General features: G+C 49.2%; 1 protein-coding gene across 1 annotated transcript in view; it reads left to right on the forward strand.

Annotated features, from left to right (window-relative positions):
- LOC133342571 (protein bassoon-like) overlaps positions 1-14798 on the forward strand; it is a 149454-nt gene that overhangs the window by 80525 nt on the left and 54131 nt on the right. The window contains 2 exon segments of the mRNA XM_061551757.1: positions 377-509; positions 1345-1483. Coding sequence (XP_061407741.1) covers positions 377-509; positions 1345-1483 — 272 coding nt within the window.

Here is a 14798-nt window from a genome sequence, read left to right on the forward strand (position 1 = left end):
CTGTCTGGTGTACTGACTGATGCAACCTGTGACAAGAATGATTTGCACTAACCCAAATCGGTAACCGGGATGTGAACCTGCAAACTGCTAACCACAGCTGCTACTCAGCTACATCGTTATCGAATGGCAATAACATCACACTCCTACAATTACCTGAACTGCAATTAGGCCGGGAGATGAACGATATTTTTAGCAGTGTATCGCAAGAGGGCTGGAACATAAATGTATTATTATTAATAGGGCAGTGTTAATAACATACTTGGTGACTTTGCCATTTAACTGTCAAGTCCGTGTTTTCATTGTATTTGTGAATAATTAACACGGTAGGTTACTAACAACCACCCTGCGTTGTGAATGTCTCCCGTGTGGTTCTCAGATGGCCGTGACCCCCCAGCCCATCCCGACCCCTCAGCCCGTCCCGGCCCCACAGCCGATGCAGCCCCCACATCAAGAGGCTCCCCGTAACCGGCCCATAATCCAGCCCGTGCCCAAGATGACCACAGTGACAGGTAATGCGCCGACTTCGCATACGCGTGTGTGTGTGCGTGTGTGTGTGTGTGGCCGTGCCGGTAGTGTGGCGGTTAGCACGCGGCGCTATGAACCTGGCGACACGAGTTCGATTCCCGCTCATGGTCAACACCAGTGACGATTATATGAACCGGTCCTGGGCTTCCCCTAGGTCGACTCAGCCTCAAATGAGTACTTGGTGTGGTGCGTAAACATCGCCACTGGGGAGAAAAAGGCGGTCGGGCGTTGTGCTGGCCACCCACCCCCTAGTGTACCGTGCTGGCCTTCATAGGTACTCGCTAACATAACTTGCCCCCACAGTCTGTTAAGGCTACACGGGGGATCTTTGTCTTCGTTTTTTATGTGAGTGGGGAGTGGCAGTGTAGCGGTTAGCGCGTTGCACCCCGAACTCCGCGACCCCGAACCCGGCGACCCGAGCTCGATTCCCGCTCGCGGCCAATATCGGTGTCGATTATCTTGAACCGGTCCTGGGCCTCCCCTAGGTCGACTTAGCCTCAACTGGTGCAGTGTGTACACATCATAGCAAGATTGCAGCATTACACGAAGCTGCGTTGGAGTTAACGTGCGGTGAATTAAGCGGTGTGTGTGTGTGTGTAAAGGCACTTGGCAACGCAACACACGGATGCTGGCGACGATGGGCCGAGTTCTCCCGTTGACCAGAATTTGAACTTATGCAGCCTCCTAGTTGTGAATCGAGCAGCCTGGCGGAGGCAGCACCCAGCCAGATGTGTAATGTGAGTGGTGCATTGTCGGCGATGAATACAATCTCACATTGATTGTATTTCTCTTCCGTTTGTCCACCGCCCGCTTGGGCAGGCAACGGTATAGGAGCCAAGGCGGCACCGCCCGCCATGGGTAAGGACGGTGGCACCGCCAAGGATCCAGAAATCGGAGCCTACATCAATAAGATCATCCCAGGGCGCGGCGGCGGAGCAGGCTGGCAAGCTGGGCGACGGTGAGCGGATGCACGGCGGCGGCGGCGTCATACGCGCTGTTCTAAAGCAAAGCGATCTGCGTGGCGGCGGCCTTCGTGGCCTGCAGGGGCCGGTGTGCCTGTAACCTTTGTTCAAGGTCCTGGCCTGGGTGCGTCTCGCTGGGGCGATGCCGATGTCAGGGCACGGAGCCAGCGCCGCTCAGGGCTTTCTACCCACGGACTTGCTAAAATGTTCTCGTAGACAGCTGGTCTGAGCGGCATCAGCACAGTCACAGGATGAATGAATAAAACTAAACTGGAAAGAGCCAACGACGTTTCAGAGTCAAAGTGTCGCCCTGCTTGAACGAAAACGTGGGATGGCACCCATCCGAGTTGGTGTCCCTGAGGCAATGGAGACAATTCCACATTCCCATGGTGGAGGCCAGGCAAACATCGGCGGAGGGTAGGGCAGTGAGTGCCAGCATACATTATGGGGGGTTTTGTAGCTTAGGACTTTCTGAAATTACTATCTGGAGCTTTTTAAATGTGCTGAATCCATATCTGACATCCGATTCTCAATCACTCCACATATTGCATTACTTTTGGTAGAGTGTCATTCATAACAGGGTCCAACAGTCAATCATACATCCGGTGAGAAATGCTTTAGAACATTGCACGTATGCACATTGTACACAGCGAATGCGTTTTGTCATTCCTTTCATGTCGCGTTTGACAGCGAGTCCACAATTTTCAAAACTATGCACATGCTCTCGGTGTGGAAACTGCCAACACAAATAATTGGCAATGATTCACTCCACTGGCAGGAGAAATATGAATGATGTATTTACATTTCAATCGTACATATACAATATGCATAAGCTCTGTCACTAGGCAGCAAGCCAGGAGTTGATTCATATTTAGTGAAGTGTTGGTGAATGTTGTGGTAATTCCAATGTATTTGATATCTTGCACATTGACCTCTAAGATATCCAGTGCATGTGGAGAATTCTGGAAAGTACATGCTGGGATAGAGTAGGAAACTCGGATCGGATAGCTTGGAATATAATGAGGAAGAAACATTTGTCTGGAAAAGCATTTGGTCGAAAAGTAATGCTGGTTTGTAGGAGAGTAGGTTGTCGTGGGTGAGGAATGTGTGCAACACAGATGAGGGCTGGTTACAACGAGAGGCGTGGGGTGGCACGGATGAGGCATGACATGGCACCCAGAGATGGGTGACCAAGGTGGAAGGCCTAAAACCAGATGGTGGGAGACTCTTAAGAACATACATTCAAGGTCAGGTGTGACAGGAGAAAGTGATGACAAAGGCAGATATGTCATCAACATGCAAAATTCCTCTGATATGTAAATTCCTTTGTCAAGGCTCTCTCCTCCTCCCACCCAGCTTAAAATACGCTGCCAAGCTTTGCAGTGTTCATTAAGACGCTGTCTTTCCGACAGCTCTGTTGCTTCACCTGAGGACGGCTGCTTGCGTTGTGGCCGAAACGTCGTGAGAATTTCATTTGATTATGTTTTATTTTTATTATTTTATTATTTCCCTTCTACGTGACTTTACCGAAAGAACCAAGAATATGAATTCCTGCAGTCACGAAAGCTTTACATCGAAATTTACATCTCACATTGTTTTGGAGAACGGGGTGTTGATGGCTAACGCTGGGATTTCGTGCATGCCTTCCAATCTGCTGGGCTCCGAGCATTTAAGACTTTTCCTCATTGCTTTCAACTACCTCACTGGGAAATCGATCAAACCGGCGACCTCTTGGATTGCAAGTCCAGTGTGTGCCCTCTTTGATGCAGTACAGACAGCATCTTCATTAATCGACTACATTCCTTTAGGAAAGAGTCTCGGGACACGGTGAATCTTTGTTAGAAAAATAAAAGCGGTTTTATTTCATAAGCGTGCCCCCAAGATCATCTTAAATAATACATGTAGGTAGCGCCTTCTCTCCTGGCACATCTTAAGCCACCCTTGGTCGTTTTTATATTGCATATCCATTTATGTAGCGAGCCCGGTTTCAAAATGCAGACATCTCGCGCAAGCATGAAAACAATATATATTTATTTTTCAAAGCATAGAAACGAATGCAATCACAGAACCCCAGGGACAAACACTCGTGATTTCTTACGCACGACAGAGCATCTCAAAATAGCCACTGCTGCCATTCTCCCGATCCTTCCTCCTCACCCTGCCACTTGCGCTCACAATTCACGTTCTTAGCGTCGCTCTTAAGTCTCACCCCCCCCCCCCCCGTCCAGTATCTTCAATCTTGTCCCTGCTCCGTAACGAGATAATGCTCTAACAAGCTGCCATCTGCAGCGCGCTTGTTAATAATGCAGCAGGCTCCTGGGCCATTAGTGATGAGTCCCGGCTCTGATTTTGCGCCTCTCGTGCAGATGCACTTCTGTGGTTTTACGTCTGGTTATGAGAGCGGAGGAAAATGCGTCACGTTTAAATCACCGTTATCGCTTGGCGTTGTCTACACACTGCTGGATGAAAGCCTTTGCCATGAACCAATCCCATCACTCGGTCCAGGGGCTTGTCGTTCTCGCTCTCGGGTCTCTCTCGTGGATGTGATGCGGGCTCGCGCTCGTTTCGTTATGCGCCGTTTGTTTTTTAGGCTTCGATATTTGTTCTGAAAGTCATTGAACAATTTTAATCTTGTGATCGAGGCACATCGCAGCTTCATTCGAGCTGTTATAACGATAATAATATCAGAACAATTTATAACGTGCCCTTTGTCACGACAAGGCATTTTCAGTCGCAACTCCGGAGGCTCCGCGGAGCCAGGCTCAGGGTGTCGTCTCCACCACGCCCGACTTGAACAGATGAGCGGTCTGCAACTGTCTTTTTTATGATTATATATTTTTTCTTATTAAACAAGAGGCCGATACAAAGCCAGGTGGCCACGGGGCAGGGAAAGGGAAGGTGGTTGGGCTCGCTACCCTCCTACTCACGTAGGGGCAACGTTTGGGATCTTGGTATTTTTAGGGGGACAGGGAGATGAGGCAAACGGGAGGATCCTCAGCTGTCTCTGAAAAGTGGTGGTGGACGAGCTGCTGCGGTATGTGTGCATGGATTTGGCCAACACCAGTGACGATTATCTGAACCGGTCCTGGGCCACCCCTAGGTTGACTCGGCCTCAAATTAGTACCTGGTGCGGTGCGTAAAAATATCGCCAATGGAGAGACAAAGGCGGCTGGGCGTGGTGCTGGCCACCCACCCCCTTGTGTGCCGTTATCGCCTTCATAGGTGATCGCGAACAGCACTTACCTCAACAGTCTGTTAAGGCTATACGGGGGATCTTTGTCTTTTGTGTGAGTGGGATGCAATTCTACAATGACTGGAGCAGCCCTGGAAATATGGCGCTTGGCCAGGACAGTGTTCGTGTGCTGCTGAGACATGAACCATCTCTGTGCTGCTGAGACATGAACCATCTCTGTGCTGCTGAGACATGAACCATCTCTGTGTCGCTAAACTCGCTTTCTGAAGCGACCTGGCCACAAACGATAGCTCAATGGAGTGGCTTATGTGGAAATGTATCGCAAGCCAAATACTCTAAACGCGTGATGTTGATTCTAAATGTCGAGGAAACATGCACACTCCATATTTACAGGCGTTAGGGTCAGAATTGCATCCACGACCTCTTGTATACTAGGCGAGGTAGTTAACATCTCACCACTACGGTGGTAGTCCACCAACATTTTTTGTGTTGTATTTTCCATCGCCACTGGACATTGGATGTTTGGCTTGGGCTTTATTGTGCAGAACAGCATGCCGACTGACATACAAAACCTGTATCATAAACATCCTGAGAATAGGTTTTCCCCTTTTTTCTGGCAACAAAACAGGTGTAAAGATGCTAAAACACCAAACTGAAACCTTTTTACAAGGAATCATGTCTGCATTAACCACGATACTTGTGGTCAGAATGAATCAATGTCCAGTGACGATGGAAAATACAACACAGAAAATGTTGGTGGACTACCACCATAGTGGTGAGATGTTAATTTACCTCGCCAGAAAACACATTCCTGCGGAGGGAGCTGGTAGGAACGTTGGGTTGCTCGGTCAATGGCCAGGGTCAACGGCGGCGTGGTGTATTCCGCAAATATGCCCGACTGTGAGGGCGGGCACAAGCCGGCGTGAGTAGGTTAAACGTTGAGTTTTATAAGGGCACCACGGGGTGACCAGCCCTCCCCACCCAGCCCTACCCCTCCCACCCCCCACCCAGCCCCACCCTCCCCACCAGCCCCTCCCCACCCTCCCCACCCAGCCCCTCCCTGCACGACGGACACAATAATCCCCTGTGGGCTGGTGTAACCAGGAGGTTCCTACCAGTAAAAGGGGAAAACCTATTCTCATATTTTGGTACTGGCAGAGGAGGTCCCATGATGTGAACATCCTCTTGTCATCTCAGAACTCATCGAGCCAGCTGCTGTACTACCCACTGTAAAAGGTGACACCTCTGCTCATAGATGTCCTGCAATTTCTGATTGATCTGCTGGACTTTGACCTGAGAGTTTTAATGATTACAAGATTGTGCCATCCATGTTTTAAGTTTGTACATTATTCCACTGCTTAGCTTCAGCATTTTACTTTAAGTGGCAATTACATTTTTAACAAGTGCTTTGTGTGATTCTCCAAAACCCATAATGAATGCTTGTATTCCTTAATGCGGTCTAATATTGTAGCTATATACAATTGTGCCGCAAATCATTTTTTTAATGAAACTCGCAGCCACAATATTGGGTTGGGTCTGCATGGAGAATCAGTAATGAGTTGGTGCAAGCCTCTGAATTCGCGTTTGAAATTCTACATTCCCATGGTATAAACCAGTCGATCCACTGTATGTAATCTGCAGCATTTGCTGCCTTCCCGCAAAGTGGTGCTCATATTATTGACCTCAGAGGGATGATGGGTTAAGTTAACTCCCCGCACCTCCGATTAGCATGGTTGGCTACGTACGGTGCGAAAGAAGTTCAACATACAACCTAAGTGTAATGCTCTAACTGTTGCACCACTTGGCCAAATTTAAAACGTAGCTGTAAAATTGCAGCCTTTGCTAATAACGTTCAGTGTGAATATTCAACAGTGCAAATAAACACAGTGGGCGCGCTCCCAACAACAGCGATCGGGGAATTGGACGGGGAGCTGTAATGCGTCTAGCTATGAATACAAATGTTGATTTTATGGAATGAATAATTAAAATGCAAATCTGCTTTCCGTGATACTCGTGTAAAAAGACGCCTTCACTAAGTGGCGAGACGTCGAGAGTCTACTACGCTCGCACCCTCGGTATTCCACGCACGGCACGCACACTCCACTTTCATCTTGGCATGTTGACGGCACAATGAGTGCGGAACAACCATTAGAATGTGATGCATGCCGGCACCTTTTCTTGCGTACGGGGCGTGTTCGCTAAGGCGCGCGCCTGCAGCAGAGGTGCCTTTAAAAGGCGGGAGGGGGGTTGGCGGATCAGGCGCACGGCTGCTTGTGCGAGGCACCTACGAGAAGCTCTGTGCGACGAAGTTGGGATAGGAAGCGGCTCTTCATGCTTTAATGGTGGCTCGCGCGCTGAGTTGTGAACCCGGCAACACCCCAGTTCGATCACTGGCCGGGAGTGAGTGACATCGGAACCCTCCCTCTTTTGACGAGCGTGGTGAAGTATGGTCTAAACAATTGCCACGACTGACGTGTCGTTGGGAGGCCACGATCCATTGGTGGATTGAGAGTGGCTGGAATTCATGAAAATTTTACTTTTACGAATAATACTTTACAGCTGCTCTCAGTTCCACTGCTGGACCAAGCCCTGCTTGTTGTGGTGTGTCAGTCTTGTGGGTTGCTTGACCACATTTAATTGCACGAGTTCCCTATGGGCTGATGCAGTGGGGACCCAAGAGCAGCTGCAGACATCCTCCACCGCTGACGCTAGCCGAGGCGTGGCATCAAACTCCGGACACCGGCCCGGGTTCGTCGCGCAGCGGGGCTGAACCACTGGCGCTGCTGCCACTCCAGCTCGATTCGCGCGAGACTCGATGTATGTTAGCGTTGCACACGTTGATTAGGACGATGCTCCGAACAACGCCGATCCCATTGGGCTGCGCCGCAGACCGTCGCGGCAGTATTCACGCTTCACGGGCGAGGGCATTACCGTGCTTGGGGAGGACGCGTGGCGAGACGTCCTGGCCTGGCCTCTCCAGGCACCTCCCGGTATTCACTTTGTCAGGTCACTGGTCTCCAGAGCCCTCGGGGATTGGAAGCGCTGACATTTTTATTTAGGCTTGGAAACCCATCCAATAATGTTTCCACGAATGCCTCCTTCTGCCGAGGCTGATGTATCCTGTGTGACGCGTTGCGCCATTTATGGCTTTGTAATGTGTTATTTATTTTTTTGGATTGCAGAAATGATTTGTGCAATTTTGCGCGGCATTCACTCGCTGTCACAAAATGGAGCCGCATCGTTGTAAATTGGTTTTCCATTCACTGGACCTCAAAGGTGGAAAGATTCGTCATTGCTAAAGCACTGTTATTTAGTGGACAAAGATAAAAGTGGAAATATCTCCCCCCCCCCAAATGAATCAGGATCTGTGTTCAATTATGTTTCTGGCCCCTGCGTCAGTATTTCTAATTTTGTATTCTAATGGCAGGGACAATGCTGCTGGGTAAACGGTCGGCACACTGCACTCGCGATCCGGAGGTTATCGTTTCGATCTTCCGGCGCGGCGGTTGAAACAACGCTGCGAGTTTCTTGACTCCCCACGTCTCTGTCCACCCAGCGGTGTCAACAGGTTCTTCACCAGAGGCAGTCGGTCAGCCGGTCGCGTGTGGAGGTGTAAAGCCTATGGGTTCTTCTGACCTCTTCTAAGGCGTCTGACCGGTGTGGATAAGTAGGCCGAATACCATCTAGTCGAGGGCCTGTTGCTAGGAGTGGCACGAGCAACTAATTGCAGGGCTGCAACTTTACCTTTCTTCCAAAACGCATACGGTAACAGTTGCGTATATCTTGTTGGAAAATAATCCAACAACAGGCCATAAGATTTTTAATCCCGGCAAAATTCAGATTTTCACAAATTATTCCCGGTACCAGGGACTGTCTTTCGCAAACCAGCGCTGTTCTGGCCAAATGAGGATGTTTGCTAGCTTTGACTGTGTGTATGTAGATACACTTTGTACACGGACATGCAGTTCAATTAAGGATAGACGCGAGTGTTACAATTTAAGGTGCTTATCGCCTTTCGATTGCACCTCTTTTAGGCGTGGTTGTGGTATAAGCACGGAGTGTGTTATGGGTACCTGGCGGACGCTGACCATCAAACAGTCTATTAAAACCGTGACAGTCCAAATCGTGCCCTACTCATAGCTCACGACGTAGCCAGTTACCGTTGACACGGGTCACCGTGACAGTTCAACGCTCCCTCACTTCAGCCGCAGTGCAGTGTTACCAGGTAGCAAGTGACCGATGAAGAAGTGATTCAAATGGAGTCACTTAATTGCATCGCTGAAATTGCACGCAGTGTGAAATTGCGTAAAAGTACAACATGTATTTGTCTCAATTTCGGTATTGATTAACAGGTTTAATGAGTGTTCCAAATTCGACAGCAGTCTGGGTGTTTGGTATTCAGGTCAGCTTATGAGATGCACTGACACTCAAGTGTTATAATTGGCTGACTGCAACATGAATTCCCTCAGCGCTGGCTGTATGCACGCGTGGCCAAATTGCTTCAGCAGCCCAATTTCGGCATCAACAAAATCCCGTTGAAAAATGAAAATGGGTGACATTTATTTCTCCACAAGACCATTTACTTACAATCAATCGCACGCGCGTTTCCATGGCCGAAATCTCTTACGTCAAACTTGGTCTCCGGGTTACTGCGATAGGCAGCTGCCCAATTGAACTGCAGCAGTATTGTCGCCATCCTACATATCGCATCACATATTTCGAGTGCATGAAGGCGGCCAAGTATGGATTTCGTGAGACTGGTGGAAAGATGATGATCATGATCTTCTTCCATTTCCTCACTGATTTTGACCAGAATTCTAGAACGCACCTTCAGTCAAGAAAGTTCCTCGGGTCAAATAGAAGCCCTTAGAATCTTGTTGAGTATGACGAAGGATTCGTGTGTCTCTGACGCATCTGGTCAATAATATACTGTGAAATGAAGGCCTCCCCATGCCGTCAGCACATCTCTTTCGAACCTGGAATGTAACAATCCACCCAGCACCCGGGCCGATTCCATCGCTCCATCTCCCAGGTGGACGTACCCTCGGGATCATTGTTTCCTTGGCCGCTGCCTCTGCATCATCCGATGTTTCTGAATGCGTCAAATTACTTTTTCAGGTTTAATATTTACCTTTCGTTTTTTGTTACGTTGAATTATTTGCCCGATAAATATCAAATTATTTGCAGCAACGCTAACTATTGTACCTCACACTCACCTGAATAAGACGTCACTCTTGATTATGCATACTCCTCTTCCACTGTAGACATCTCTGGCAGTGTGTGACCGTGGTCACCCCCCAGAACAGACCCCGGGACACGTAGCGACTCAGTGCCCAATTCACAAACATGGAGCAGGTAGCGTCGTCATCACCACTGCGATGAAGTACCACTCCACTACACCAGACTCAAACGTCTGGCTCGATCACTTCCATGTGAAAGAAGAACAGTGTAACTCGTGTCCAAAATGTATCACACTCAATCGGGCATGATCAATATTTATTGTCAATTGTGCAACAATTGACTGTATAGGGTATCAATTGCTTCCTGGCTGTAAAGATATCAGATTTGCATTATTTTCTCTATACTCAGTGTATAAACACTGACTTTTCTTGTTGCTGCTGCTGCTGTGTTTGGGATTGCTGAACAAGGCAGTAGCGGTCGTGCGTGCGAGATTAGACTGGCAGCCTGTAGGATTGAGGTCACCACGTGTCTCACATGGTCAATGGTGCTGCCCGAGCGGCAAATAACGTTATCACTGTGTCTGCTCAAGAATGCATCACGTGATCGTGTACTTGCCCTGTACACGATATACATATATACTAACACGTGTGTGTAGTGTAGCGGTTAGCGCGCTGCACTACAAACCCAGTGACCCGAATTCGATTCCCGCTCGCAGCCACCACCAGGGACGATTATTTGAACTGGTCTTGGGCCTCCCCTAGGTCGACACAGCCTCCAATGAGTACGTATTTCGATATTTAATACAATTGCGTTTTTACATATTTAAATACACAGTGAACTCATTTAATCACTCCAAAACGCATTCTATAGTGACCATCTCCATTGGCGGCCTCTAAAAGCAGGGGCCAAGTTTTAATCTCGAAACCCTTCCAAGTTTGCGTAGTGAGCGATTTCCGACACACGTCTTGTATTAAGAGCACGCAGGGCGATATACTTCGTAACGCGTCTGCACCCCAGGCTGTCTAAACACGCAGCCCATCTTTGTCGTGCGCTACGCTGGCTGGTCGACGAGCGTAGCGGCGAAGACGCAGCTGGTCTTGGCAGAAGAACAGCCACGTGGTCGAAGACGAAAAGATGATGATGGCAGCCAGGACCCAGACCCTACGCTAACAGCCCCGAACCAGCCTTAGATCTGCCTGGTGCGGCCAAGCTCCACCTCTGGCCACGCCTCCATTCCAGAACCTTCGGGTTGGTTCCTGGAGCTTCTCGAATGACTCCGCCCTTGACCTTTACCCCAGATATGCCCCTTCATAATAAGGCATTATGTAATGCAGCTATAACCGTAATTACCCTTACAGGCCGGCAGGTGTCACCCTGTCATTACATTTGCACCAGACACGCTAGCCACAGTGCCACCTCACTGGACATTACATTCAACAAATTGTGTGGTGCTGCTGCTGCAGCTGCTGCAGCTGCTGCATTGGCAGCGGTGCACAAGCGCAAATAACAAAATCAAAACAGCCAACACATTAATCGATAACACTATGGCCTTAAAATGAATCTTATATAACTGGTGAAATGTAAGGCTAGCATTCGTAGCACATTGATTCATAGCACAGAAACAGAGCTCTTACTGACACAACCGTCATCCACTGCTGTCTGCATGGCCTCTCCACGTTGTGCGCTGTGACGGAGGCCCCATTGCTCATACTCTCGCCCACTCCTCCTTTGAAGGCCACCACGGCGTTATCGACGAGCCCATTTGGAGTGTTTTTGTTCTCTCCTTAGCAGCGGTGGAGTGCGTGGTTGCACCGTGGGCCCTGTCCCTTGCGTGTGCCATCGCGGCCGAGAGAAAGGCGCCTTTCTGTGGAGCACACAGGTGCAGTGATAAGTGCCCTCATTCCACAGAATGGACGGAAAGCATTAATTGGAAACGGTTGAGAGCGGTGATAATTGGCGATGCTTGCGCTCGCACATTCACGCTCCGCCGCCGCTGAAAAGGCAGGAATGGGCGCAGTGACACTTGAATGACTCGGCGACAGTCCTCGGGACACGCAGAGCGGAGAACTGAACACGTGTCAAGAAGCGCGTCACGCTGACCCTCCAGTCTAATTAGTTGGCTTTGTGCTCAACTGTAATTAGACAAAAAGCACACCGCCTATTTGCGTTCGCAGTGCTCTATTCTCTGTGTTTTTGCATACGTCTGTGAGCTCCACGTGGATTACACCTCAAATTTGGAATAAACATAGCAAGCATCGCCCCGACTGCAAAAACCTTGCAGGACCCTCTTCAAAGATAGCCGTACGGCTTGGTGAAGCATTTCCAGGGCGTGAAGAAGTTCGGCCAAACGAATGAAGTAGTAACAACGATAATCTCATCCACTGATGGACGAACGTCTCTCCAAGTGACAGTCATCCTTCGAGCTCTCGCGATGATGCACCAATCTATCGAGCTCCCGAGTGACATCTGATATTGTCGCTCCATCTCCAGCGGTCGCACCCTCGGGCGAGTTCACACGCGTGGCTGCGTGTTTGCGGAATACAAAATGCTTTCTATATCACATGCGGTGCATTGCAATGCCACGCCGTGTTGTCGCCAACATGTGTGTCCTCTTTACCTGCAGTCGGTAACTTGTGCGTTGGATGTGAAATTCTGGACAAGTACTGTGCTGTACCCTGTAAGCGGAAGGCATCGTTGCGGTGTGCGGCAAATGAATTGCGCGATACTACAGCCAGCACACAATTGATGTATTTATCTCTCCCTGCCCGTAGAGACGCATTTTTCTGCATGACGGAGCGATTCGACAATTAAATAAACAAACTAAATCTTCGGGGCGTATTTCCGTCACACTCCGCAAACAGTCGACGTGGCTTCAGGTGCCTCCCCCCCTTGGGCGCATTTGGCGAAGACGGCAATTATGGCTTAAACCCAGCGCGCGGCCGCACGACCTGACACATTAGTTTCCTATACATATTCTCGTTCATTGTGAGGCCGTCGTGCAGAAATTGCCATTGTATCCTTTCTTGTACCCACGTGGCGCACGAGGGTCACAACGCAAAGTGCCGTGTGCTGTATGTTTACGCTGCAGGGGCCCTTGGCCATCGTGCTTTTGGTTGTGTGTGGTTTCCTCGTGGCTGCTAGAGTGGTCCGCCGTTCGTTGTAGAGCATAGAGCAAGGGCTACAATATGGGGTACAACCCGAAAACAGTCGGGGGAGTTTGGCCAATCCATGAGCGACTAATTGACTATCAGCAAAATAAAAGATTTCTGGAGACTCGGTGAGGCTATCCTGGATATATAACTGACATTATTAATATATTATATACAACGTGAAATATTTCCATATCATTTTGCATCTCAGGTGTCCTGTACAGAAGAGAATTTTGTCTTAATGGGCTCTCACCCAATATAAAGTGAATGAATTAATTCACAAGTTATTAAAAAACACAATAAATGGAATGCCACTATTGAATTTCATTTATTCAACATTAACATTTTCTCCTTACAATTTTCAGTAATTTGTCAGAATAGCAACATTTACTTTAATGTATTCTTCACACGGGCCTCTTGGGCAAACGAGATATTGGATCTCAGAAGGTCCTCTCCGGGTTTGCCCTAAGTTAATTCATTCGATCACCCAGTTTCTCTCATGGGGCCTGACAACTGGACTGGTTTAAACTCCACTTGGGAAGCCGAGAGGGCAATGGTGGTTCTGAGCCCATCGGCTGTGTTTTAAAAATAGCCAGCAAGCGAGTCAGCCAGCCAGCCAGCCAGCGGGTCAACCAGCCAGCCAGAGAGTGAGCGAACCAGCCAGCCAGCCAGCGGGTCAACCAGCCAGCCAGCCAGCGAGCGGGTCAGCCAGCCAGCCAGCCAGCGAGCGGGTCAGCCAGCCAGCCAGCCAGCGAGCGGGTCAACCAGCCAGCCAGCCAGCGAGCGGGGCAACCAGCCAGCCAGCCAGCCAGCGGGGCAACCAGCCAGCCAGCCAGCGAGCGGGGCAACCAGCTAGCCAGCCAGCGAGCGGGGCAACCAGCCAGCCAGCCAGCGAACGGGTCAACCAGCCAGCCAGCGAGCGGGGCAACCAGCCAGCCAGCCAGCGAGCGGGTCAACCAGCCAGCCAGCGAGCGGGTCAGCCAGCCAGCGAGTGAGCGAGTTAATCAACCAGCCAGCTCGCGAACTAGCGAGCGAGCCCACCCTTAGCCAGATATTCCTTCTCTACGCAGCCACTGTTGGAAAGGTAGCATTGATTTATTTACACGTGTTAACTACACGCACTGAACACCATCACTATCTTCATTATTAACAGCCATGTACAGCAGACAATTTTAATCTATTAAATGCTTTAGCCATTGGGCCTTCCTGAGAGAAGAGAGAAGGCAGCAAGATTAATTTTTGTTGCCAACTCTCCTGGTTTTTCTAGAATCATCAATTTTTTTAAGCAAGCTGCTCTTGGATATCTCTAAATCTTCAGAGGACATTAAAGTCCTGTTTTTTCTTCAGTTGCTTAAACATAATAATAAACCACTCAAGACGATGCGTCGACTTGTAGTTCTTAACTCTTCTGGTAATGTCGTCTCGCTGTGTTATGTCCCCTTTACTTCACGTCGCGTTCACGTGCAGTGTCGTCACTCTGTTAACCATTTTATTTCTTTACTCCGGAAGGCTTCCAGGCGCTTGATCAGGAGAGTACAGTGCTGCATTCTGATTTATACACAATTCCTCTGAGGATTTTTGCACGTCCAAGGACACAACATTGTTTGGAGAAAACCTGCACATGAGGGAATAACACTCGAAAATTAATACACTTTTTGTAGGCTACGCGAACTGTTTGCTGTGCTGCCATCTATTGAATGCCTCACTCATGCACGCACTACCTCGCACAGCAATTATCACATGAAAATATTAATACATAAAAGGCCATTCCCTCCTTTATGAAAAGGA

Source organism: Lethenteron reissneri, chromosome 15 (assembly GCF_015708825.2).
Source record: "Lethenteron reissneri isolate LAM-NWPU_2019-01 chromosome 15, ASM1570882v1, whole genome shotgun sequence".
Lineage (NCBI taxonomy): Eukaryota > Metazoa > Chordata > Hyperoartia > Petromyzontiformes > Petromyzontidae > Lethenteron > Lethenteron reissneri.